Raw genomic sequence first — 27,754 nt, 5'->3', positions numbered from 1 at the left:
AAAAACGGGTGGGAAATGCAAGCAGAAAGCAACACCAGATTATTCTAAAGAACGGGTTGGAAATGCAAGCAGAAAGCAACACCTTCTTTTGATTATACGTTACTTCTAATACTTAAAAAAAGGTGTGCTCCGAAATAAATGATTTCACTAATTTAATTGATGATTTTATAGAACGCTATCATCTTACGTGATCTATCCCTTCGATAGCTCAGTTGGTAGAGCGGAGGACTGTAGCGGGGTTTCATTGTAATCCTTAGGTCGCTGGTTCGAATCCGGCTCGAAGGAGAATTTTTGCAACTGTTAAGTCTGGAAATACATTATTATAAGCTGTTAATAACTCAAACTGCAGGGTTATGTTTAAGAAAGCAAATAGATGTAAATAAAGCTATTCATTACTTCAAAAGATTATACAACGTGAACTAAAACAATTTTTCCTCAGATAGGTTAAAATATATGGATAGCCTACCTACCATGATGTTTAAAGGTTATAGAGGTCTTATCATTTAAAAAAAAAAATAACTGTATTATATACGTTCCCACATGTAGTATTTATTTTGTTGCCACAGCTTAAACGTTAACGTGAGTAAGCAAATCGCATGAACAGCGCCATCGTGTGGACATAGACAGATATGATTCTGTGACTAAACGATTTTTACCTTCTTGCATTTCACACATCAGCATAATATGTCCAGTCATTATTGTTCACGGACAGAGGTTACTAATACAAAAAATACTGTGGCACCAGCTGTCTTCAATATTGAACCTTTTCACAATATTCATTTTCATATATATATATATATATATATATATATATATATATATATATATATATATATATATATATATATATATATATTAATTATATACCAATTCAAATATATATCATTTATTTGTTTATGTCATCAGCTATGCGGTTTAGTGGAATCGGCATCAGTCACCAAAGAAATTTCAGCAGACGGCGTGACAGAACAGCATCCCGTAAGTACTAAGTAAATGAGCGAGACAACATTTACATTTACACTTTATTAAACAAGCACAATGTAAGAGGATGAGAAACACTGTTTACAGCAATGAAGAGACACCCAGATAGAGAGGAGGAGTAAACGGGGACTGAGAAGGTGTACAAGACAGGTGCCAGTCTGAAAAATAACAGATCACAAACATTTGTGGTAGAGACAGAGAGAACAAGCATGCAAAGGAGAAATCAAGAAAAACATAGTGCAAGCAAGCAGCCCGAGGAGAGGCTTAGTAATGTACTGCATGGACAGTCTACAAATGTTTTAAAATGTTTTCATAAAGAAGAGAGTAAAATTGATTGACAATAATTCTTTATATCAAAAATATATCAATGGGTCTATAACTACATGAAATAGAGAAAGCACATACAATGTTAAATATTTACATTTTGTATGTGAGTATTTTTCAAATCCTTATATACACAAAAATTAAGTCCCAAACAGTACAAACATGAGCCCAACGTTGACACAATATTGCAGCTGTGCAGATCTCAGAGCCACAACGTAATTCCAATGTTGTCAGGATGTTGCTGACTGCTTGGGGTGAAGTCCCGGTGATAATGTACAGTCTGATTGTTTTCGAAGTGGTATGTGTTGATGTGCTTATAGAGAATCATGCACTCCCTTCAATCGCTCCCGTCAGTGGGATTTTGGTTTCCTCTGTAGAAATGCAAAACGTAACAACTCGAGAAAGGTGCGAAAACAAAACAAAACAAAACAGGCCTCTGCGAAGTCTTGCTGACCACTTTGCATCGACCATTTCTGAAAAACACAAGAAAATACCAATGATGCTTCATTAGGTATACGAATGTGACAGAAAGAAAAACAGAAACACTTGAAAAAAAGGTTATTTTATTAATTATATATATATATATATATATATATATATATATGTATATATGTATATATACACACACAAACATTTTATTTTCCCCACACATCTATTGACAGACCTGATGTTTAGGAGCTGCTCAGCCTCTGGACTTTTGAGCCTGTGGCAGGTCCAGACTCCTCGCTGTGTCGTTTTCCAGATGTCTGGAAGGTGCTGCTGTGAAGCCCTCGTCCTGACAATGACATTTAAAAATTATAATGCTGACTTGAAAATCTGTATGACATTAGACGGCCCTCTGCTTAAATGTGGAGGTCATTACCTGGCTGTACAGCAGCACCAGATATCTGCTGTGATTCTTGCCTGTAGCACATTGTGCTACTAGTGTTGCCTGAAAAACCTGCAAGATAAACAATCATGACAAGTTTTGCATATAGAAAAATAACAATACTCCTGAGATTTAATGACAGATTGCTGATTATTGCAGGTACTGATGTGTCATTGGCGTGGCATTCATACCTTGCGGTGGCATGATGCTGCTTGTTTGGTGGTCTCCTTGTGAGTAAACCATCGTTCTGCCATGCCATTCATCTTGAGAATAGCCTGAGATTAATTAAAACAAATCTATCAGATATAGTGGTATGTTATAATTAGTTAATTTACAGTTTAATTTTTAATTGAAACCAAAAGACATGACTAATACAGTGTAGCAAGTATACAATATAGGGAAGTTAGGGAGTGTCCAAACCTGAAGGTGCACTGATGTCCTTGGTCACATCTCCTGTTTGGAAACCATTTATGGTTGTGGAATTGTCATTATTGCCATTAGGGTTCGATGGCACCATTGCCAACAGCCCTGTAGGGAGAGAGGCATCAGTCAGAGAAGAACACAGACTTGTTCAATCCAGATTCTGTGCAATTTTTCTGCTAATCCAGGCATCCAATCAAACACAATTTACAAAACTCCTTTCAAAAATCAGCCCTCAATATCCAGAAGCCTGTAAGTTTATAAGAATTAATCACATTTATTTTTTTGTAGGTTTAAGTCTTTAGCTGTCAAGAAATGTTGCAGTCTTTTCCCATAGTTTTTGTCTTACCCAGGCCACGGTAGCAGGACAGCTGCTGGTAGATCTGTTTCATACGCTCTATGTTGAGGCGGCTTGCCTCCGCGTGATGCACCATGGGTTTGGGGTAGTGTACACCAATTATACATTTGGCTGCTTTCTGGATGCTTTCAGGAGCAATCCAGGGGTCGTAGATATACTTTGCTGGGAATCCCCTTAACACTGGCAAATATCGCCTTCAGCAGATAAAAGAGAGTAGATTTTATATACATGGGTCAAAGTCGAGATGTCCCATTTTGGTGTCCACATCAAATTACATTAACAAATGTGATTTGAAAGCATATTAAATGCAAGTTAAAATCTCTACTTTAATGTTACTTCAGTGTTTTTTAAAGGTATTTTTAATAATCATTTAAATGTTCTTTGTTTTCGCTGTAGAGTTCCAACTAACCGTATGTAGTCTCCGTTGGGGTCTGTGCGGCGGCCGAAGCCCACGGGACAGTAGCAGTGGAAGAATTGCTGGAAGAAGGAGCTACAGGACAACCACATCCAGCTTCCTGCATTCACGCTCCAGTCTGCGTCCAGCAACAGCTCCTCGAAAACCTATGAAGACATGTGCATGTGAGTGCTGCCACTGAAGTTGTCATATTAGTAAAATCACAATCATGAGCTCCTCATACTTTCATGCCCTCCTCCCAGCTGATCCACAGGTCTCCGCGGGTGAGGAAACAAGCGACTGCGTGTCGGGCCAGATGGTGGATCCAGCCCTCTTGTCTCAGTTGGGTCATGATGGCATCGATCCAGGGGAAACCAGTCCTGCCCTCAGCCCACTTGGCCAAAGCCTCCGGGTTTTTGTCCCATGGGATCTGCACGCAAATAGGATTGCCTTCCATCTTGTCAAAGCATGGGTTGTTGGTGGCAGCCGTGTAGAAGAATTCACGCCACAGTAATTGGCCATAGAGGGACAGAGGAGGTGAGCTGTTCTTTTTGACCTGTGGGGAAAAGGTTATCATTCAGCTAACTCTCTACATGTTCCCCATGTCCGTTTAACATTAGCCATGTCATTTGAAGTACAGTGACATACAGATATGATAACGTGCTGACCTTTCTGTAGAGGTCTGTGAGTTTGAAGTAGAAAAGTCGACAGGAGAGGCAGCCGAATCTTAAATATGGACTGAGGCCAGTGGGACTGGCCAACAGTGAATTGGCATTCATTCTTGGACGCTCAAAGTTGGCAACCCAAGCCTAGAAACAAAAAAGTTGGTTATGAGAGAATCATTAATTTACAGCGCTTGTCAATAAGCCAGTGGTCAGCTTGACTTATAATCTTGTTTTCTGTGATTTGTTGAACAAGTTATAAGGTAAACATACACCACGACTCAAAAGATTGGGGTTGGTATGATTTTGAATGTATCTGAAAGAAGTCTCTTATGCTCACCAAAGCTGCATTTATTTGATCAAAAATACAGTAAAAACAGTATACTATCACAGTACATTCACTGTACATCATTCTTGCTGAATAAAAGTAGAATAAAATAATTAAATAAATAAAAATGACACCAAAATCTGAATGTTAGTGTAGATGGTGAGGATTATTTTTAAAGAATAATATATGATCATCTGGAAAGCATCAGCTAAAATGGGTCAGATTATTATCAACTCACTAAATGTCATTGTTTTCAATAAAAAAGCAGATTTCTGAATTTTTATAATTTGTTTAGTTATATTTATAACATTTCAATCCTACAGCTATAAATGTGTGATTCATGGAGTGTCTCCAACCTTCCTCTCCAGGTGCCTCTCCAGACGAGTGAGGGCCTCTGTTTCTCCTCCAGGCCACACAGCTGAGGACAGACCTTCTGTGTCAAAGCCTGTTCCAGAAAAACAATTCATCAGCAATTCCCATTTTTACAGGGAAAGTTTCAAACATAAAGACCGTTTGACTGATTGATGTTTAAGGATGTAATGCATACTTCATGTAGGTGAGTAGTTTAGTATTCCACACATTTTAACTTTGAAGCTATTTTTTGAAAGATAGCAGACTAACCAAGCTCTTCCAAAGAAGGAACCCCGAACTTCTCATCGTGGTCTTCAGAGACCGGCGTGGTGCACAGCCCCATGACTTCTGCTGTGATGGTCTCTGCCGGGGTCTCCACCGCCTCCATCCTGCTGATGAGGGTCTGGAAGCGCTTGTACGTGAGCGGAGACTGGCCTCCATTCAGCTCGATGATCCTGAGAGACGAAAATCCACCAGTGAGTAAGAAAAAGAATATCAGTTACAGTGGACTCTGCCTTAAAAATGTTACTGGCCAACTGATGCCATCCACCACATCAGACAAGCTTTTGATCTTTTCAAATGTCAGTCTATGGCAGTCTGAGTGTGTTTGAATAGGGGTTGAGTACAGACAGAATTTTATAGAGGTAAAAATACAATAACACGTTGCTGCAGTGGGACTTACATACATGTTTAAAATTGGCATAATGATTTAGGAAAGTGCTGTTAAAGCAAGCAGTGGCATTCAAGGGGGCAGAGCTTAGCAAAAGGTCGGTTACAACAAAAATTGGATGGATTTAGAAGTACTTACTGGTCCAGATCGTAGAGTGTGTGAGAGATGCGAACTATCACCTCCACACCTGCCTCACTGGCCAGCTTCTTGATGGCCGCGTCTCGCTCCTTTCCAAATGGCTCTGAGTCGTACTCGTAGGACAGACGAGTAATGTTCCACTCCTGGATGCATTACAAAATCAGACCATTAGGGGGAGTCAAATATTCACTCATAGACACACAATAGTAAGAGAGAGAGAGAGCCAAGTCACCACATGATTAGAAAGATTAGATGAAAATGTCACATTTAAAGAGCTTTTTTTGTTGTTGTTGTTCTTTCTAATCCAGGATATTTCATAAATCAAAAATGTTTCTCTGGTGCAAGATTATTACTATTATTACAAAACAATTCAGTCAACTGAAACCTTAAAGAGCCTGGGGAAGACATCGGTAGGTTGGCCACGGATAACAAAGAGTCGTGAGTTGAGTTTGCGGAGGCTGGCATCCAAGTCTTCCAAACACTGCAGTAAAAACCTGAGCAACAAAAGACATGACATGTATTTATAGCCACATACTGACAAATAATATGCACATAATATCCACCTTCAATACCACGACTTAGGTGCCCTTGAGCAAGGCACTGAACCCTCAACTGCTCCCCGGGCGCCGCAGCATAAATGGCTGCCCACTGCTCTGGGTGTGTGTTCACAGTGTGTGTGTGTGTTCACTGCTCTGTGTGTGTGCACTTTGGATGGGTTAAATGCAGAGCACAAATTCTGAGTATGGGTCACCATACTTGGCTGAATGTCACGTCACTTTCACTTTCACTTTTCACTAATATAAATCTAATAATAAGGCAGTTATACTCTCACAATAACTATTGCAATGCTATTGCACTGTGCAACAGAATATATTGACGTGTAAAACATTTCAAAGAGGGCAAGGCATTGATCAGATATAGGGTGAAAATATAAACTATATGCTGACAGAATAACTGCTAAAATAATTATAGATTATTACTTGCTGAAGCTACAATGTACTGCAAAAGGTTTCGACCATGTTTTACACTTTAAAAAAAAAACAATATGACAAAATTAAATTCTCAATTTTTTTTATTTGTAAACACTCAAACATTTTAAAGTTGCTTTATCGAAAAATAATTATATTTTTGTAAATATAAAGTTATATATATATATTATAAAGACATAAGTCATTATAAATCTTGATACATCGTGATGCTAACTGATTTAATTACTCCATTCCTGCTTTGCAAAAAAGGGGAAAAACATAAGGAAATACAGAACAGATGACTCAGTTTGGCACCACTGGTAACTGCTAACTGAACATTGATATGTTTATTATGCACTGAGCCGAAATTAAAAAAGGTTGTCGCCCTTATATAGTTGTAATTATGCATGTACAAACACTCATTCATCATTCTTGAGATGCATTCCAATGACCTTGAATTCACTGTTCTGCTGAACACAAAAATGAATAACTTTCGAGGTTTTGAACCTTGGAAACATCCAGTGATTATTTCATCCTAAACCACGTAACTTGTAAACAAGACCTTACGTTTACAATTATTCATCCGTGGCATTTGCTTGCACCATATTCTACCATTTGAGCTACAGGAACATTTAGTGAATAAACTATGAATGGTGCAGTCCTGTGTAAAATGAGAATAATGTGGGTGGTTGCGGGAGCAATGATACAAGGTTAGTAATGTATTGTGAGGGATTTTAATGTGTTCTTATGTGAATAATAGAGTGTTTTAGCACTATTTTAGGAATATTTTGTGTCCCATTATTAGTGTGGCTTTCATATGTGAATGATTTCTTCTTTTTCTAAGCACTGGATGGGAATTTATTAAATGATGCCAATTATGATACAATGAATAATTGAATATTATGTTGATTCAGTGAAATAGTGAGTTTTCAATTCAATTTAATTCAGTCCATATATTAGATGAAGACTTAAGTATTTTAGATTTATTTTCCCATTGGTAAATTGGGTAAATTTACCAAAAGAACCACGTCATGTGAGAAATTTGTTCACATAATGTACAGAAGGTTTCATTTCCGGTGTAGTGCTATTGAAAAGTGGTGCAGAAAACCCAATGGATCTTTTAAAGTAGCTCGCAACAACAAACTGAAGAGCACTTGGCCATGATGCGGTGTGTTACTGACCCAGAAACCCAGTTCCTAGTTCCTATTGTCTGCAGGATCTCACATAACCTCGAGCTGAGTAAGTGAAAAACTCCAGTCTCCAGAGCTGAACTCTCCTCAACAACTAGACAACCTCGGATAATCCTGGCCAAACTATACTTGATCTCAAATGAAAGCTCTCTAAAACTACGGTGTTATCACTGTCAGACAAAAGATGTTACGTAATATGCATTTGGAGAATTCCTGTCTGGGTCTTAGTGCAGACACTAGCTGAATATGTCTTGGAATATGAATATGTCCAGTTTTACATAATCTTCAATTCAAAAACCTAATTCCATTTGATATATGATATTCGTGATATATGATATTTGTATCTCTCTGGACTGTAAAACTAACCATAAGATGCTAAAAAAAGTACCCTGGTGCCCTACAGATTGGCAAATTAAATATTTATTTAGCATCACACGGATTATGGTCTGTTTGAGGATGATTCATCATGGTTCTCTGATAGAATTATATATACTTATACTTAGTGTTATCAGTGTTAAAAATAGTTGTGCTGCCTGTTATGTTTTTGAAAATCAAGCTACATTTTCTAAGGATTCTTTGATAAATAGAAAGCTTGAAATTACAGCATTAATTTGAAATCTATCTATTGTAACAATATAAATGTATTTACTGTGATTAACTTCTAAATTAATGCATTCTTGCTGAATAAAAGTATTAATTTCTTTCAGAAAAACTCCAACTAATCTTACTGACAAACTTTTGAGCGGTAGAAAATACACCTAATAATGCAGCCCACATGTAGCAGGATGCAGCACACCATACAAACGTTACTACTCTGATTAGAAACAGCTGCGTTTAGAGGCTGACAGCTCAACTAAAACAGTGGGGACCAGAAGTCTAGAAATAGTTCAGAATCTGTTTTTTTTTTCATGGGTCATTTAACATTTTTTACATTTTCGAAATTCTAACATGGAAAAAGATCCCACACTTTCAACATGCTCTGTTTTGGATCTAAGTGTATATGCTCGTTCACAGATGATTCATTATGCAACAAAACATCTGTCTTTTTATTTCCATACTGTTGTATGATCCTGCCTTCTCCGCATCTGCTCGCAGGAAACATTGTCCTCTGCACGCAGTCAGTGATGATGTGTAAATCCCTGTCTAAGCCGTAGACTCCCTCTCTTTGTCATTGACTCACAGCCGTATGATCAGAATCAAAGACCGTTGTCTCCCAGTCGTCTGACCCAGTGACACACAAACAGAACCCGGGTCAGACAGAGAACCACAGTATCATATTATAGGACAAACTGCATCATTGTTGTAATGATTGCAGAGATGATATGGTGCATCAAGTTCAAATGTAAAATCAAAGTCCATCAACTTTGTGTTGTATGTTTGCAGTCACTTTTATGAATGTGCACTACAGTTTTAATTTTTTCCAAAATCAACTCGTCAATTTACCAAAGCCATGCATAATTATTCTGATTTCATATACTTGTCCTTTATTAGACTGATTTTACAGAGCCAGGAAAAGATTCAGTAACCAAGCGTATTAAAAAATCTAAAACCTATTGTTTTCACTTTATTATTTTATATCTTGAAAATTTTACTAACTTTCTCAGTTTATGTAAACTAGGGTGGTACCAGAGCCTATTTTGATTCTATGGTGAATAAAATAGGTCACCACAGCTGAGCACATTATAAAACATTTTGTAGCAGTCATTATGATCACCCTCTATAACACACTGACGGATTTCAGTTCCCAACACAATGGAGACACAAGAGGGCGAGATGAAGGTGGGAGACACTGTTACATCTGTTGCATCATCACCCAGCATGCAATCAGATCAGCGGTGTTGTCCAGCAATAGGCCTCACTTCGAGTGTGTGCCTACATGCATTTATAGAAATTGACATACTTGGGCCTAAAAAAAAAATTGTTTAGTTCCGGTTTCCGACCGACCCTGTCAATTTATGTGCGACCCAAATTTATTTTATGAGACTGGGGAAGAACGGTCTTTCACACATCGTTAATTAAATTACAGTTTCCTTTAAATGCTGTTTTACACTTAAGTAATCCGTTAAAAACCATTAAGTATTGCATCAAAACCCTTTAACTGTCAATTCCTAAAGTGAGCTATAACTTAAGGTTTGGAAATCGTAACATTAAGAGAAACGGGGGGGGGGGGGGGGGGGTCAACAATATATCGCGGAACAGAGAGGGCACTGACAACATGCTGACAGACAGGACATTAACATTACCAGCTTACTTTTAATATGAAACAAAGTCTCATTTGGTTATTTCACCTTTCAAATGTGGTCATTTTTTAAAGAAATGTAAACAATAAATACCGTTTTGTGGCTCTTGAATGTGTCGAACAGATCGCTGTAAGTTAGATCATCAGTTAAAACTAACTGATCGTCTCTTGCTTCTAGTTAATTTATAGCATCAAAATCAAATAAACCACATAAATTAACATCATAAAGAATGTTGTTTGACTACAAAAAGATGTCTGTACACTCCGTTTTTCAAGTTCAAATCCTCCATGTTAATCTACTATGAGATCGCCTGTCAAACTCCCGCGAAGGCTTTTTGTGTGTGTGTGTGCGTTTTGCGTGTCTATGGCAACAACAGACTTTAAACGGGAATACAGAATCACTGTCGTAAAAGTACCGGTACACACATTTAAAATCAGCGCGCGCGTGTGTGTGTGTGTGTGTGTGTGTGTGTGTGTGTGTGTGTGTGTGTGTGTAAAACTGCCACTGGAGAAAAAAAAAAATTTTTTTTAAAAAAATAAATCCCTACCGACCAATGACCTCAACTGACAACCAACCGGAACCAAACTTTTTTTTTTTAGGCCTTGCACACACACGCTACAGTGATTGGATATATTGCACAGGGTGTAAAAAGCTTTTTAAAACAGCACAGTTGTGTCATTTACTCATCCCTGGTTGTTCAACACCCATATCATTTACTTTCTAACGTGAATCACAAAAAGAGATATTTATAAATTTATCAGACGCGACTTATATTGTTTTTTTTTTTTGTTTTTTTACCAGTATGTGTGTTCCCCGGCAATTGATCCCATGACCTTTTGCGCTGCTAATGCAATGCTCTACCACTGAGCCACATGATAGAGATATTATAGAATGTCCAAGCTGGTCTTTTCCATACAATCAAGCTAGATTTGGAGTGAATATTACATTTCAGTCTGTTTATCACTCAAATCAATCATAAGACTTGTATATAGTGATACTTTTTGTCCGTTTTGCAGCTTACAGGCTCAAGTTCCCATCTACTTTTATTTCATTGAAGAGCACATTTTTCAGAACTCCTTGTGTTCTGAGTTGGAAACTACATAAGGGTAAGTAAATAAAGACATATATTCTTTTATGGATAAACTATCCCTTTAAGAGTTTAAGAGATGTATAGTAAGCAAGCATGGGTTTGGAAGACTGATGCAAGGGTCTGTATTATGTAATGCTTCTTGTAGTACAAGAACACAAAACAGAGACTAATGCATTTGTGAAGCTTTTTGTATATGCAACTTTATGGATATGAAAAAATATAAATATATATATGTATATATATATAGTCTTTAAATATTTAATTTTAATATTACTGGAATGCGATTTCAATAGTCTAACCATTGCCCAAATATAAACCTCCACGTGCTGAGCATTAAGCAGCAACTCACTGACAGTTTACGTGGTTGAGTTTTATCTGTGACATCACTGGGACACAGGGTCAGAAAAAGTTTATGAACACATTTTGGCTCCTCTTTAAAAACTAAAATAGCCTTACATATAAACCTTGACTTTGTATAAGTCAGTGTTTCATTACAATGTCATTTAGAAACCTATTCAGAAGTGCCCTGACACTGATGGACAAGCTGCAATCTTTCAGTAGTTTTATATTGATTATATTATTATAATGGACCCAAGTTAACATGAACTGACAATGAACAGTTGTATTTTTACTAAATAACATGAATAATGATGAGTAATACATTTTTTACAGTTTGCTTTGTTAATTTTGCTTAATGCATTAATGTATGTAATTGTAAAATGTTAGCAATAATTATTTTAGAAATAAAAAGTATAATAAGAGTAGAATAGAAAATATTCAGTGAAATAGATTAGAACATAATATAATAGATAGATTGCAGTATATTTACAGTAGCCTATTATTTGTATTTATTTATTTTTTGTTAGAAACAAATGATTATTAGTAGACTACTGCAAATAAGAATTTGCAGTGCATTCCAAACACACATATTTTAATATTTGGCGTCCGATCCATTACCTCCACCTGCTGATCCCGACGTTGGAGGATCCGGCGAACCAGGGGTCGAGGATGTACACACAGCGGACAGTGTCCGCTCCCTGGATAGAGTCTCTGAGTGAAGGATTGTCGTGGAGCCGCAAGCCCTTCCTGAACCAGTGGACCGTGTTTACCACCATTACTCCACTTAAAATCCCTTCAACCGTTTGTAGTATGCTGGGGTGCTTCGATACAGACCTCCTTCGCGTTGCCTTACTACACGCTCCAAGAAGAAACTGCTTTCAGAAGCGTAAAAATTACAACTTATCCAATTAAGTCACTATGTATTCGCGTGATTGTGGATTATATACTGCAAAAAAATTATTAGCCTTGCTCTAACAAAACACTATCCATCTTCATGTCTAATGATTTGGAACACGACCACAGTTGAAGCATTGGGGCGCGCGCTGGATACCGCGCAACGGCCGAATACACGACCGGCTTTAGGACCAGGACGCAACTAAAACTACACTTCCCTGTTGTATAACTTGTTTTTCTGAATTACCCAAAATAATCAACAATACTGTACATGTTTTATATCTCGCCTGTGAAGCAAGTTGATCTGTGAGTTGACTTAAATATCAGTGCGCGCAGTCTTCCATTTGAAGTCAATTCAAAGACGAGCGAGCCCTAAATCAGCGCGATTATGTAAATATTAATATTGGCCCGAGCCCTTCGTAACCGCGTTACTGACAGCTGTCGCAAAATAAAGCAATATCCCGCATGAAGTCAGGTCTCATATTAGGTATTCAGCGTGTCTTGGTTGTTTCCTTCAACGTTGTGTCCACTTGTAAATATTTTTCCCACGGAGAAAGTCAAGGTTCCATAGACTTCTAGCCATGCAGTTCAATCGGTAGACTAAACTCCACCTAGTGGATTGCGCACATGAAATAGCGCGTTCTGTTTGGTCAAGCCCTAGTGTGACGTAGTGATCCTCAGTCACGTTCCTTTGGTGTGATTAAATAACACACTAACCAGTTTTATTTAATAAAATGCTGTTCATTACATATTGTGAATGAACATTAGTCTTGATGTTGTTTATGTAAATATGCACATATATACATATAATTACAATGCTGTTTTTTATAAAAAATAATAATTACATTTGTAAACATTATTAAAAATTGATGTATGTGCAAACTGCATATATTAACATTGCAAGGTTTGATTTATACGTTGCCACTCCATGAAGACCATCAGAGACAGTGGTGTTCAGTCCTCTAAGCTGATTGGCTGGAGCTGGAGTACCCGGATGGGCACATGCGAAGCGACATGAGCAAACTCGTGTCAGTGCGCTGTGTTTTCATGAAGCAAGACGGCACTGTTGAGACGTGTTGTTAAAATTGCATTTTTCAAGAAAAGTTGGCAGATATTTATTGTCTGGACTTATTGGCGTTCTTCACACAATAGAAAGCAACAGCTATCTGCGTGAATACAATTCTGGTCATATTCCTTACATCTCTTATCATTTTTTAGCAAAATTGCATTTTGTTTACCATTTAGTTGATGATTGGGCTATTTAACAATAGATATACACTTATACTGCAAATTACAAAATTATAATGGTCCTTTAAATATGTTTACATACCCCTTTGGTTCTTTTAATATCATGTATTGCCTTATCAAGCATAAGTCACTCTTTGTCCCTTTTCATGGGGGAAAAACCGCCTCCATGTACTGTAAGGTCTTTGCTTTCCCAGCACTCTGCACATTTAAGTTTTGATGCTCCCGCGTTGTCACTGAGGACAATTAAGGTTCTTAACTCCCACTGCTCTGCCCATTTTGTCTTTCTTATTTAACACTCCCGATTCAAACCATTAACTCGTTAGAAGGGAGCTCCATGAACTGAACCGAGTGTGTAAGATAAGAGAGACATACAGTACTGTGCAAAAGTCTTAGGCTACTAGCATTTTCACCAACAAAAAAATGGTTTTAAGTCAGTTATTTATATCTTTTGCTGTAGTGTGTCAGTAGTAAATATCGGTTTACATTTCCAAACATTATTTTTGCCATTAATTGTAATAATCCAGTGAGATTTTTGTTTGTAAAAGGAGTCTGACAACAGCCAGTGCTCCTCACAGAGATCTGATCTAATCATCATCCAGTCTGTCTGGAATAACATGAAGAAACTGAGACAGACTCAATCCAGAAGAACTGTGGTAATGTCTCCAAGACACTTCAAGAAACCTACCTGCTAAGCTACCTGAAAAACAATGGGCAAGTGCACCTAGAACAAAAGCTTTTTTTAACGCATAGTGTGGTCACACCAAATGTTGATTTAATTTAGGTTAAGTTAATTTAAGTTAATTAATAAAATCTATTTATGGCATTATTTTTGACTGCATCCTCACTTTACAGTATTTTTACACAAGTGCCTAAAACTCTGCACAGCACTGTAGCTTTGCAGGATTCTTGAAGCATTTTGGAGACATTGCCACAGTTCTTCTGGATTTAATCTGTCTCAGTTTGTTCTGTTTCTTCATGTTATTCCAGACAGAATGATGATGATCAGATCAGATCTCTGTGTGGAGCATTGGCTGCTGTCAGACTCCTTGTCCAAACAAAAATCACACTAGATTATTACATTTAATGACAAAAATAATGTTTGGAAATGTAAACTGAAATTACCAACTGACACACTTCAGCAAAACATAGAAATAACTGACTTAAAACCATTTTTAGTTGGTGAAAATATTTGCACAGTATTGTACAAAATGTGAAGAACAGTGGGTCCCCAGGAGTTGAGAACCAATTAATTAATGGACACATGTACAACTATCAAAAGCAGCCGCTGCTGGATTATATTGTGAGCCAAGGATGTGTGCACTTTGGAATAAGATCATTTGTATAATTTCAGATATTTTGAATTTTTAGAGTATACAGTATGCTGCTTTTTGCCAGGACTGTTAAAGCTTCAAGCACAGCTATAAAGAATAAATATATCATATGTGCACTTTTTAACACTCTTTATGTATTTTTTCCAACCCCTCTTTAAGTTCAGATCGACATCACTGGATAACCTTTTTGTCCTTTGATAGAAGAGCATATGGTCAGAGAAGCAAAAATCAGAGGAGCAACTGTTATTAAAGGAATACTTCACCCAAAAATCTAAATTGTCTGAGAATTTACTTTATATCATGCCATCTTAGAGGTGACATTGTTTCTTTATTGGAACAGATTTAGAGAAATTTTGCACATTACATCACTTTCTTACCAATGGGTCCTCTGCAGTGAATGGGTGCCATCAGAATGACAGTTCAAACGGCTGATAAAAATATCGCAATAGTCCACAACAAGATTCCAGTCCATCAGTGAATGTCTTCTGAAGTAAAAAGCTGCATGTTTGTAAGAGAACAAGCCATAGGCTATTTTATCTTTAAACCATCACTGAAAAAGTCCTCTTACATCATAATCATATTTGTACAAATTACTTGATCTGTGCATATTTCTCTTCTGATTCAGAATAGACAAACTTTTCACTGAATAAAGCAATATGATGGACAGATAAATTGTATTTTAATGCAATAGTTTGATGTTAAAAACACCTTAATGTTTCTTACAAATGTTTCTTACAAACATGCAGCTTTATACTTCACAAGATGTTAATTGATTGACTGGATTCCTGTGATTGTTTTTATCAGCTGTTTGAACTCATTCTGACGGTACCCATTCACTGCAGTGAATTCTTTGGTAAGCAAGTGATGTAATACTATAAATTTCTCTTTCAATACTTGTCTACATCTTAGATGTAGCTTATACATTTTCACCAGGTTTTTAGTTTTGGGTGAAAAACTTTATTTTTACTTATCTGCATTCACACTGCCTCTAATTCAGAATGTTATGAAATCTTTGTTACACTATTAAAAAAACATGTAGAAACTCATTTTGAACTGATCTGATTTAGGATAAATGCTGGTCATATAATATAGTCAATTATGCTGAAAAGAAAATCATGTAAGCCAATAATTTGAAATCAAATTTAGATGCTGCCTCACCAAGGAGTTAGTAGAGCCCAGAGGTGGAAAGTAACGAATTACATTTACTCGCGTTACTGTAATTGAGTAGCTTTTTTGTGTACTAATACTTTTTAAAGTATTTTTTTAAATCTGTAATTTTACTTTTACTTAAGTATATTTTGTTTAAAGTATTGTACTTCGCTACATTTTAAAACACATTAATTACTGAGTAAAAAAAAAAAAAAAGAAAAAAGAAAATCGCTCCCTGGAAACTACGTCAGTAAATAATGGGCAGGAGGGCAAACTGGCGCTAAAATCACAAGAAAGATGCAGACGGTCAAAACAGGCGTTAGTGGTGCAAACACCGCTGAAAACGAAACCCCGTCATATTCTGAAGTTGAACTCGAAGGAAATGAAGTGAACCCCTGGCCATATGTATGCTCTATATGCTCTATTATGCAGTGTAAGCTGTACTTGCTTAGGAAGACCAAACTAGCAGCTTATAAAATCTCGACAAGACATCAACCCTTCGCAAGAATGTAGAGGTAAGCTAAATAATTGCATCGTTGCATTGGTGGTTAAAATGAAGCTTTGACATTTTAGCAAGAGGTTTTGCACAAATTAGCCAAAAAGACAGTGGTGAGGACTGTGCTATATATATCATCTGCGATAATATCATATTTTTTGTTTTAATGATGTGCGCGCTTATAGTGCGTTCTTTCACTGTGTGATTCAGTCTCCTAAAATGCATTTAGAATCATAGGCGCCGATACCGTGGAGCACCCACGGAAAATACCGAGCACCCACGGAAAATGAGCACCCACGTGTGCCAGTGCCAGACTGCCAGTAGGCTACATTTATTTAAAATTAAACATTGCAGTTGGCGCTATGAAGCGTCTGCCACACTGTGATTGGTTATGTTGTTGTCAGTGACAGTGACATAACCAGTCGCATGCATGTTCCATATCCTATCCACCAATCACAGCGTTTCTGAAAACGTCCCATCCCCCACTATACAGTGCCGTGCGAGTATGTAATCATTTAATGCTTTCCGTAATCACTAATCATTAATCAGACTAAAATGGACAGATTTGTTATAAAAAAAAGCCAAACCTATTAATATTGATATATCGACATTATTTTACTGGATCTAGTGGCTTTGGCTTTTTGTGAATAAACGTCCAGTATTTTTTCTCTTTCAAAGTTTTGTCTGTCATGTTCTTCCACCTCATTTCATACCCAGCAGTACGTTAATATGTAAATGTTACGGTACATTCCCTAGACTCCTTAAAGTTCGTAACAGGGTTTAAATGGGAACATTTTTCTGCTCAAGTATAGGCCTATATACGGTTTAAAAGAGGAAAAACTAATGGACACAAAAGTAGCCTACTTTTGGACAGAATACAAGTTCTTTGTTAAATACATAAAATAAAAAAATATTTTTTTAGCCTATATGAATAATGGATTCGAAACCTCAAAGAAAAGCCATGCCACTATCAAAAGAAACCTCGAAACATAAATGAGGTAGACATTCCCAGAAACTCATTATTTTAGTCGCAACAATCGGTTAATGGAAACGCTGTCCTTTCGCAATAGTCTTTTAATCAATATTTACAAAACATTAATTTCCCAAGAAGCTGAACGCATTCGCGGTTACGTGTCAGTTAAACTTTTCATCTCCAATCCTGTTTGTATTTTTGAGAAGTGACGCTGTTGTGTGTGTTTGTATCGGCCGCTGTCCATTAGCCTAAGGTTCTGAAATGCAATATTTTTTTAATAGCCTAGTCTATTTTTTTATTTTTTAAATGGCTTGCGCCCTTGAGCACCCACGGAGAAAAACATAAATCGGCGCCTATGTTTAGAATGATCACAAAATTGAAGATATAGGGGCAGAAAATTCACATATTTATATAATTTCATACATTAAATCAAAATCACACAAAGAATGCCGTCTTTTCCTCCAAAAATCATCATGAATATATACATACATACATATATATATAACAGTTCAGTAAACAAGTTAATTAAGAGACTTGCGTTTTAGACACCATATTGCCTTTTTTAGCTCTATTTCTACAACAGAAAATAACTCCAAACACAGCCACCAAAGCACAGTTTTGCGTCTCTGAGCAACGTGACAGTGTTTCGTTCCTGAATGAATCAACCGTTTAAATGATTCGGTTCAATCGCAATGACTCACTTATTAACAGTGACTTGCTGACACATACTGGCCATTTTAATATCACATTTAAAGTATATTTTGATTTTTTTAAATAATTAATTTCTTATAATTTCAAATGAGTATTCAACATTTTATGTTTTGTATATCAAAACATTATTCATGCATTTGTAACTGCAGGTTAAATGCATTCTTGTCCTGCACTAGTGTAATACATCTAAATGCCACTTCCAATGAATCTTCTGCATTTCCTCTGCATTAAAAGATGAGTTTGTTGATACTGATTTGCCTGGTAACAGCCCAAATGTTTTATTATTCTAAATAACTGATTCCTTTAATTAAAAACAACTAGTTTGAGATTAATAGACCTATCCCAGGGGTGTCAAACTCAGTTCCTGGAGGGCCGTAGCCCTGCAGAGTTTAGTTCTAACCCTGCTCCAGCACACATATCATGTAGTTTTCAAATAAACCTAAATGATTAGATTAGCTGGATCAGGTGTGTTTAATTAGGGTTAAATCTAAACTGTGCAGGACTGTGGCCCTCCAGGAACTGAGTTTGACACCCTTGGCCTGTCCCATTTTTGACTCCCTCCCACTGTTAAAATGTAACTAAGTAATTTTTACTCTGAGTAAATTTTAAATGAGCTACTTTTTACTGTTACTTGAGTTGATTTTTAGACTGGTACTTTTACTTGTACTTAAGTAAAATTTCATTAATGTAATGGTACTTTTACTTGAGTAGAATATTTTTGTACTCTTTCCACCTCTGGTAGAGCCACATTCAAATGTCAAGTATGTATATGTTTAATTTATTTAAAATACTGCAATAACATATTGCTACCACTTTTATTTATAAGAATACTTATATTTCATCACAATTTTTCTTTCTATGCAACATCATTTATGTATGCATGTTGCTGTTTCAGCCGAATAGTAGCTTGAAAAATGTCTGAATGTGTGAAGTTACATGTAATTCATTGCCAACCATAAAACATGAACTATAGTATTTGTATAACTTAATTAAACCTTCCAGATGAGGAATGAATCTGGAGATCTAGACTTAATTACACATTTCTTATTCATACTGTTCTTTTTCGTCCTAATATAACCGTAATGGTCTCTATGTTTACATAAGATTGATTTTTTTTTTATGTGAGCTACACATAAGCACCAAATACATTGTCGCCTTTGTGTTTCCAGGCAACAAGCAATCATAGAAGAACATGTGAAGGAGAAATTAAGAAGAACAACCTCTGTATCCCAGCCTGCTGCTGCTGCAGACTGATTTATTCACAAGCACTGCATATCTAAGGTACAGTAATTTATAAATGATGTAGAATTGATTAAATTTGAATGAAAGCATAATTGTGTTTATTATAGCAAATAATGAATGTCAGTTGAATCAGTTCTTTTAATAACATAAAACACTTTAGTACTAATATAGTTAGTTTTTTTTCTGTTGAAAAAAATATTGTCTGTATTACTGATTTAATGAACAGGAAATTAGATAAGGATCAGAGTGGTTTTAATAAGAATATTAGACAGTGTTACATTGATTGCAACTGATTTTTGATAGAGAAAGCGCACATTTTTGACTTTTTTTTGTTGTTGTTTTTTTGTAGTAAATTTTATTCATAAAAAGGCAATTATGGTTATAAACAGCATGTTTGTTTTTATGTAGTGATTTAATCATTTTCTAGATTAATTTATTTTATTAATGTATTTCTTTTTGTCCTGTCACAAATTTTTTATTTTTAGCCGTGTGAGAATAGAGGTATAGTCTGATATTAGGACAAGTGCGCTGTTGAAATGCAGAGAGGGTAACCAGTCAAGTACAGAATAAAGGCTATCACTCAGTATCACCTAGAGAGGGCGCCAGATACGCAACAATTCTCCATCAATGAGCCAAACGTCGCTTTCTGCGTATTAATAATGAGCTTGATAAGGAGACAGACTGCAAGACTTCTCACGTCAAAACAATTAGAATATTTTCACTCTAGAACACTTGCACAATTAAACACACAAAGCCTTTCGACGTTTTTAAATCTATTCTTGTGCAGCGTGCTTGTTTCATTCCAGAACTTTTTTGACAATTCTTAAGTGATTGCCTGAGTTCAATTTTAGATGGATAGAGACAGATGAAAGGTGCAGAAGAGCCGTGCAAGCGATTGCTTTGATCTAAAATTTCAGAATCATCGCGTAAACATCCTCCGGATATAGAGAATCATGTCGAGATGGTAAGAGAGAAGACTGTTTAGAAGAGATTAAATGAGGTTATAATCTTGTTCCATATGCAATTATATCACATATAGAATAATTCTTTACAATTGTATAATACTGTAACATTTAATTATTCGTTTGTACAAATATGCAGGTACGGATGAATATTTTTCAATCAAAATCTGCATTTTGCTCATATAGCCTATGTGATTTTTAAGGATATCAGTTTTAATATTTGAAAGACACTACTAGAAGGAGACTATTTTCATGAGGTTTTGAAAGTGAAAAAAGGCAGCATGTTGATTTGTTCATAAGTTATTTTAATTTGCATAGTCCCTCCCTCCTTGAGAAGGATTTATGTACATAGCCCCACCTCCTATGAGTGCTTTATTTGCAAAGCTCCTCCCCCGATGAGTGGTTTTGCTGTGAACGATGCGGTGGTTGATAAAGGCGTTCTGAGCTCTCGAATTACGAAGCCAAAGTTGGGAGCAGAGGCGCGCGTTGGAGATTTATTTTTTTTTTCTGGTGACTTACCAAAACACTAAACGAACTGTCACTGCGCGCGCTTGTAGATTGTGTTTGCGCGTGAAATTTGCTGGCAATACATTCCTCTACTGCTTCGAGGACAGGGCGCGCCACAGGTAGCTACGCGATTTGGGCTTTCTCTAAAATATCAGGCATAAGCCTAACATTATGAGGTGCAGCCATGGCAGGCAAGGGTAAGACAGCTGCGAGGACGCTGGAGGATTTAACGCTCGATTCCGGTTATGGTGGAGCGGCGGATTCCTTCAGGTCGTCCAGCGTGTCGCTCTGTTGCTCGGACACGCATCTGTCGTATGCGCATGGGGGCAACTGCTGGCATTTGACTGAATCCATGCACAGCAGACACAACAGTTTGGACACGGTCAACACAGTCCTGGCGGAAGACACGGAGATCCTGGAGTGCTCGGGCCAGTGCGCCAAACTGCCCGAGCTGGAGGAGGACGTGCCGTGGAGTCTTGGAGAGGTGGAAGGCGCGCTGCGCAAAGACGAGGAGCTGTGCGTGGGGAACGCGTCGCGGGAGATCCTGGCCAAGCTCTCCGCGCTGGTCAGCCGCGCGCTGGTCAGGATCGCCCGGGAGGCGCAGCGCCTCAGTCTGCGTTACGCCAGATGCACCAAGCACGAGATCCAGAGCGCCATCAAGATGGTCCTCTCGTGGACCATCTCCGTGAACTGCATCACTGCGGCGCTCAGCGCACTGTCGCTATACAACATGAACACGGGCGATAAATTCAGCCGGGGCAAGTCTGCCCGATGCGGACTCGTCTTCTCCGTCGGGAAGTTCTTCAGGTGGATGGTGGATAGCCGGGTGGCCCTGCGCATCCACGAGCACGCGGCGATCTACCTAAGCGCCTGTATGGAGAGCCTGTTCCGAGAGGCGTTCAGCCGGGTGCAGAGGAGCGCGCTGGTGGAGAAGGAGAACGGAGTGCCAAAGTTTTCAGTGGAGTCCCTGGAACAGGCCATAAATAACGACTCGGAGCTGTGGGGTCTTTTGCAGCCGTATCAGCATCTCATTTGTGGCAAGAACGCAAGCGGTAAATGTTTTACACTTTTTTCAAGGTTACACTTTATTGTAAGGTGGCGTTTTTATGGTGTAATTACACAAGTACTATTATGTACTTACTATAGGGTTACGTTTAGGATTAGTTTCTTGTAATTATACATAATAATGTAACTGGTTAACCTTAAAATTAATTTTTCCTATTTTAGTCTCAATATTAGTCAACCTGAATATTTAGAATGTGCTTTTTTATTTAACCAAATCATGCACTTTTTGCCATTGATTCCTGCTGGTTTTATGATGCAGTTACATTTAAATGCACCTAAACTCAGTCAAAAACCTATTTTGAGGTCAGTCAGCAGTTGTTCTACCCATCTACCTACTTACCTCCTACTTAGCTTCTTTTTTTGATAGCACAATTGAAAGTGTGTTTCATAATGGCTGCCAACATGCATCCAAAATACTAGCATCTAGAACATCCACTTCGCACAAAAGGTACTTTTAGTTATATACTAAGAAACAGTGGTTTTAAGAACTGTTTGGCGAATGGATCTTTGTGCAGCCCAGAGCTGTTCTTCTGTGGCATCACAGTGAATCTTTATTTAATCAGATCCATGCTCCTCCTCGGTTGGTAACATTGTTGTGTATGATCCCAGCTTCATAAATGATGTCTGCTTCTCTGCAGCACTGTTGACTTATTTATTTCTCTGGGAGATAAATAACTTCTGTGGGAGGACATGAGTGAGTCCCAGCAGGATGTTTGTTTTCAGACTTCTTATTCATTTAGACACTATAACAGGTGCAAACACAACGGGAAGGGCGTCACTGTGTGCCGCATCGCAGTACGTTTTCCCTTCACCTGTTGAAACTCGATTTTGGTTTCTGCCATGAGGGACTTATTTTGATGACATAATCAAGGAGACTAATAAGTAACATTTAAGGTTGCTATCAATTTCTGAATGTGATTAACAACCACCACACATTGAGCAATCAGTTTGGGCTAGGTCTGTTTTATGGTTGAGTCAGTTTCCGGCAAACCATAAAGATTCCTGCAATAAAATTGCACTCTTTGCTATTCATAACACAGCTCTAGGAGGTGACACACTTTGCATTATCACAGGCATTCCTGTGCTTTCTCTGCAAATCTGATGTGATGGACAGTTGGAGAGTATACCAACATCATATTAGACTGATCGTGTGACACTGAAAACTGATGCCTGAAATTCAGCTTTGCTGTCACAGTGATAAATTAATTTTTAAGTTACATTAAACTAGAAAACAGCTTTTTTGATCAAATAAATGCACCCTTGGTGAGTAAGTATAAATATTATTTTTAATTTTTAAAAATCTAACCAAACCCAAACTTTTTTAACTGAAGTGCATTTTAATTTATTTTATTAAAAATTCATTAATTGTTTTAAATTTTTTTAGTTTTCTAATTTTTTTCTTTATGGTGCTTTTACATTTACATAGATGCATCAAAGCTCCAGTTTACATTTATTGTAATTGAAGAATGTACTGGATGCTCTTGTGTAATCGTTTTTGGAGTAATTTGTTCCTTTAATCGATTTGGATTTGTCCCTGATGAAAGGCCACTATTATATTGCAAAAAATATAATGAAACATAATGTGATCCAAAAAGTGCTTTGTTTCACGTCTCGTTTCTTTTTTTCCTTTTTTTTGTATCTGCCGCCTTTCCAATGCCAAGATTTTGGCAGATTTTCTGCAAGGCCTCTTGTGTTTTTTACAATGTCAAAATGGCCATAGAAGGTTCAATTTTGGAGTAAATTGGTGTTGCTTTCAGCTTTCAGAATACAGCAGTAATTACAGCACTAGTTTGTGATCAGCTCCTATGTCTCAAACTTATACTAGACTAGAAGCAGTAAAACAGCCCTTTTTTTATATAAGCACGTCCAAGCTTGTTATGCGTTGCTGATTGGTTGATTAATTGATATATGTGGGTTTCTCCTCAATGATTATCTCATTTTCTCCCTTTACTCTAGTTCTTTTCATGCCCGGCTCCCTACTCTTCTCGAATACAAGAAAGACTGTCCAACAGTGTATAGTTGTTTGAATAGTGATTATGGTCAATTTTCCGTGGCCCACCCAGCAGGGTTGATTATCGACACACACAACTGACCATTTGCAGGAATAATGCACTCTCTTGCTGCAAGAAAGGAGAACAAAGAGACAAAGTTAAAGCGAAAGATTTGGAGGGACAAATTGAAAAGATGACAGTGTCGGAATTGGATGGAGAGAGGTGATAAAGGTGAATAAAATGAAACTGAAAAAGAGAAATGACTTGAGGTGAGACAGTGGAATGAGAAAGTTGGAAGAAAATTAGCATGAAGATACCAATATTAGGATAAAAGAGCTAGAAGGACTGTTGATAGGGTTTTGTGTCTTATGTAGGAGGTGGAAATCGGAAAGGGCCGTGAAAAGAGCAGACTGTGAGTCCCAGATAAGCCAAGAAAATGTAATTTTAGTTCTTGATATGAAGGGGTTTTGTTGCCTCCCGCAAAATATTGCGTCTCTTTAATTTCGTTCGGTGCTCAAGCTGTCCCTCCACATCTATTATTGATGTATTGTTAATTTCGCTCCTCGATTTTGGTGTAATTTGTTTTTCATGAGTTGCTGACAGCAGTCGTTTCACTTGTTACTTGTCAAGCACATATAGGCTACACGTCAGTCAGAAAATTAAGAGTTTCCCCTGAGACAGCTGAAAAGTGAGAGGTAGTTTCACCGCCTAAATGTGCTAGTGAAATGTTGCTTGGGGGTGTTTTGAACTCGATACCAATGCAACAGACGGTCTGCTGGCTCCAGTGAAGCTTCTGAAGTCTTTGATGTATCATATTGGATGTATTGCAGATTTAGGACAGTAGAGCAATACAATAATAGTCAACTATGATGATTTAAAATGCAGCGAAGAACAGGCGGAGGCCCAACTTACTTTACTGAAGTGTTGCCTCTTCCATGTGTTATTTCCAAAATCTATCAACCGCATTTCTTTTATATATATATATATATATATATCGATGAGATTTTTGAAAGAAGTGTCTTTATGTTATTATAAATACAGTAAATGTAGTAATATTTTGTAATCATTTTACAATTTGAATTCAATATATTTTAAAAATGTTATTTATTTCTTTGATGTCAAAGCTGAATTTTCAGCAGTTCTTCTGTATCACATGATCCTTCAGAAATTGCATATTCCAAATTATATTAACAAAACATTTCTGATTTATTCTTTCCCAAATTCTTTTTTTTTTTTTTTGGATTCTGTTTTAATGTTTTGATTAAATTTTAATAATCAAAAAACATGTCTGATCCTACAAGAAAGTCATATGGGTTTGAAACAACATGACGTTCAGTAAATTATAACATTTTGTTTTAGTGTGTGTGTGTTATCCTATAGTCAAATCAGAGCAGAATCTTGGCCATCATTGTCATGAAATGCAAAAGCTTGTGTTAATTACAATTTGTCCTGTGTCTGTATCTCACATCATTCCTCCCACACTCTTCTGATTGAGCTTGACCCTGCCATAATGTAAAAAATCAGCTTGTATCTCCAATTCTGACAGTCACTGATTTGCAGATATAAGGCCCTGCCATGTAGCTCTGTTAGTTACACATTGGTTTGAGTTTTAATCAGCTGCGGATTACTCTTTGTAAGATTTCAGTTAGTGAATGCTGGCGTCCGCTACATGATGTATTGATGGGGTGTGCACGGTGTACTGCCCCCTGACCTCTCTGAAGGATTAGACTGTATGAATGCTGCTCCAGCAGGTGGCTGATGAGTATATTCTGAGCCCACGCTGAGATCAGGCCAGCGGTGAAACACACTGTCAGCCATGATTCTCTTCAGTACGGACAGCTCGCAGCCAGATTTCTCCCACTCCTGATACCCCTTGATTTATGATGCAAATTTATGATGTTTTCATGTTATGTCTGGGTATAGCCAATATGTGGCCGATATTAAAATTTGCATTTTTTAATTGTATAAATAAATGTAAAATAAAGTAATAAAAATAAAATGAATTGGTTTAAATACTCAAAAAAAAAACCCTCAGTATTTTAAAGTACAGAATGGATGTTTATTTTGAGATTTGTTGAAGACTACATTAACATTGTTAATACATTTTTTATAGTGTTTTTGTAGACTAATTTTAAGTGAGCATTAGATGACAACAAAGGTAATCTCAAAGGTAATAATCATCCCTAGTTATTTTAGGTTAATTCAGTTTTAGGCATCCTCCAGCTGGATGTCTGAGTTGTTTATTTTTTGTTTAAGTGTTTAATTTTCAATTATTTCATCTATTTTTTTGACTGGTTGTTGAACATTTGCAAATATAATAGACAGTATTGCGATATTTACTTTCACATGGAGCAGAATTAACTACACAGAGCCGTTGTTCACTGACAAGCTGTGCAAAACCACAACCATATTTTGCACATGTTTTGCGCAGCTTGTCAGTGAACAACAGCTCTGTGTAGTTAATTCAGCTCCATGTGATAGCACACAGGTGATGGAGATTTACTGCTGATTACAGAACCGGCTTTACTGACAAGATGAATATCGCATGCGATTTATCGTGCAGCCCTAAACAGTATTATCCCACAGACAGAATAATCAGCCAATCATGGAGGCACTGCACTATTACTTGGGCTGATTTACATAGTTTTGAATCTAATATTTTGCACTATTGCGGTCATTTTATTTTTATACTATGAACTTTTGCTTAGAAGGCTTTTGCATAAGCCACAGGTAGACGGAGCGCAATGAAACGGAAAATAATGCTGAGGTCTCAAGTTGTGGCTCAGTTGTTGAGCATTGCATTAGCAGTGCAAAAGGTTGTGGGTTCAATTCCCAGGGAACACACATAATATTGAAAAAAAGAATGTGTAGCCTGAATGCACTTGTAGGTTGCTTTGGATAAAATGTAAATGTAATTGCTGTGGAGGAATGTAATGCAATAAATGAAATGCAGTGGGCAGTGAAGGTTTTTAGACAACATCATAAACCATACCTAATTTCTAAGATCAACCTGATACGGCTTAGCCCATTATGAACACCATCTTTGATGGAGATCACGTTTGCATGCCATATACTTCTTGTTTTCTGCAGTCACGTTTCAGTCTCTGTACGCCAGTGGAGCATGTAGCTGGTTGTAGATTCTCCATATTGACATGTAAGATTATTTTGCTAAATCCAATCTATTTGAGGTCTGCCACTGAAAGCTGCAGGAACACTGATTTTAAAAGGACGTTTTCATGGTAGACTGAGTTCTTGCGTCCTTGACTGCCTTTTGACATTAAAGTCGCGTAATCCTTTCAGATGTTTTGATGCAGTCTACATCATAATTGCATAATTACAAGGCTGTTCACAAGTTGCATGTGTTCTTTCCCTGAGCAACAAAAGCCTTGAGCTTTCGCAGTGTTTGTTTGTTCCTTTTTTCTTTTCTTTCTGTAGACATGAGGAGTGTTTGTAGTGTGGACAACTTTGAGTTGAGAATGATGTCCTGATGATTATCTGCAGTGTTGACCTGTGTTTGAGATGGGAAGTGGAAGTTAAATGTGTTTATGTTGTTAAATTCTGCTCAGTTTTGTTTAAAGACGCACTGAATTTAATTTACTTTCTGATGTGGATACATTTCCTGTTGAATCATGTATTGGTATGCATTGGCAAATATTTTTATGGATTATAAAATGGATTATATATGGTTATATTTAAATAACATTTATATTTACCTTTTGAGGATCGGGGTCCCTCAAAAGGGGATATTAATAATTAGGAGGTCCAGTTTATATGTGTATATGTAGTTTATATGAGCGTGTGTGTCCTCAAAGCTAATAGACATTGGCTTTACATCACATGACTCTTATTTCAATTTCATTGAGT

General features: G+C 37.2%; 2 protein-coding genes and 1 non-coding gene across 6 annotated transcripts in view; 2 read left to right on the top strand and 1 right to left on the bottom strand.

Annotated features, from left to right (window-relative positions):
• Nucleotides 1–12,827, bottom strand: part of LOC132105679 (cryptochrome-1-like) — a 140,310-nt gene extending 127,483 nt beyond the window's left edge. The window contains exons 1-14 of one of the 2 annotated variants that reach the window (XR_009423977.1): nt 11,940–12,827; nt 5,880–5,988; nt 5,495–5,637; nt 4,957–5,141; nt 4,692–4,780; nt 4,014–4,154; nt 3,590–3,901; nt 3,361–3,512; nt 2,943–3,145; nt 2,594–2,701; nt 2,365–2,448; nt 2,168–2,245; nt 1,970–2,080; nt 1,020–1,778 (exon numbers count right to left, since the gene is read on the bottom strand). Coding sequence is in view for 1 of the 2 variants with exons in the window: in XM_059510976.1 (XP_059366959.1) it covers nt 1,977–2,080; nt 2,168–2,245; nt 2,365–2,448; nt 2,594–2,701; nt 2,943–3,145; nt 3,361–3,512; nt 3,590–3,901; nt 4,014–4,154; nt 4,692–4,780; nt 4,957–5,141; nt 5,495–5,637; nt 5,880–5,988; nt 11,940–12,097 (1,866 nt within the window). In the remaining variant the exon portion in view is untranslated. The remainder of the gene's footprint in view (nt 1–1,019; nt 1,779–1,969; nt 2,081–2,167; nt 2,246–2,364; nt 2,449–2,593; nt 2,702–2,942; nt 3,146–3,360; nt 3,513–3,589; nt 3,902–4,013; nt 4,155–4,691; nt 4,781–4,956; nt 5,142–5,494; nt 5,638–5,879; nt 5,989–11,939) is intronic. The other variant, XM_059510976.1, reaches the window with a different exon arrangement.
• Nucleotides 198–285, top strand: trnay-gua (transfer RNA tyrosine (anticodon GUA)). Its single transcript is given in 2 exon segments — nt 198–234; nt 250–285. It is a non-coding gene; the product is annotated as a tRNA-Tyr (tRNA).
• Nucleotides 5,032–27,754, top strand: part of LOC132105676 (ankyrin repeat and BTB/POZ domain-containing protein 3-A) — a 130,974-nt gene continuing 108,251 nt past the window's right edge. The window contains exons 1-2 of one of the 3 annotated variants that reach the window (XM_059510970.1): nt 5,032–5,162; nt 19,293–19,404. Coding sequence is in view for 2 of the 3 variants with exons in the window: in XM_059510968.1 (XP_059366951.1) it covers nt 21,019–21,886 (868 nt within the window). In the remaining variant the exon portion in view is untranslated. Of the gene's footprint in view, nt 5,163–19,292; nt 19,405–20,738; nt 21,887–27,754 lie in introns of those variants that run through there. The other 2 variants (XM_059510968.1, XM_059510969.1) reach the window with 2 other exon arrangements.

Source organism: Carassius carassius, chromosome 26 (genome assembly GCF_963082965.1).
Source record: "Carassius carassius chromosome 26, fCarCar2.1, whole genome shotgun sequence".
In the NCBI taxonomy this organism is placed as follows: Eukaryota; Metazoa; Chordata; class Actinopteri; order Cypriniformes; family Cyprinidae; genus Carassius; species Carassius carassius.
The sequence above is the reverse complement of the archived record's forward strand: the minus strand, read 5'-3'. Positions and strand labels throughout refer to the sequence as shown.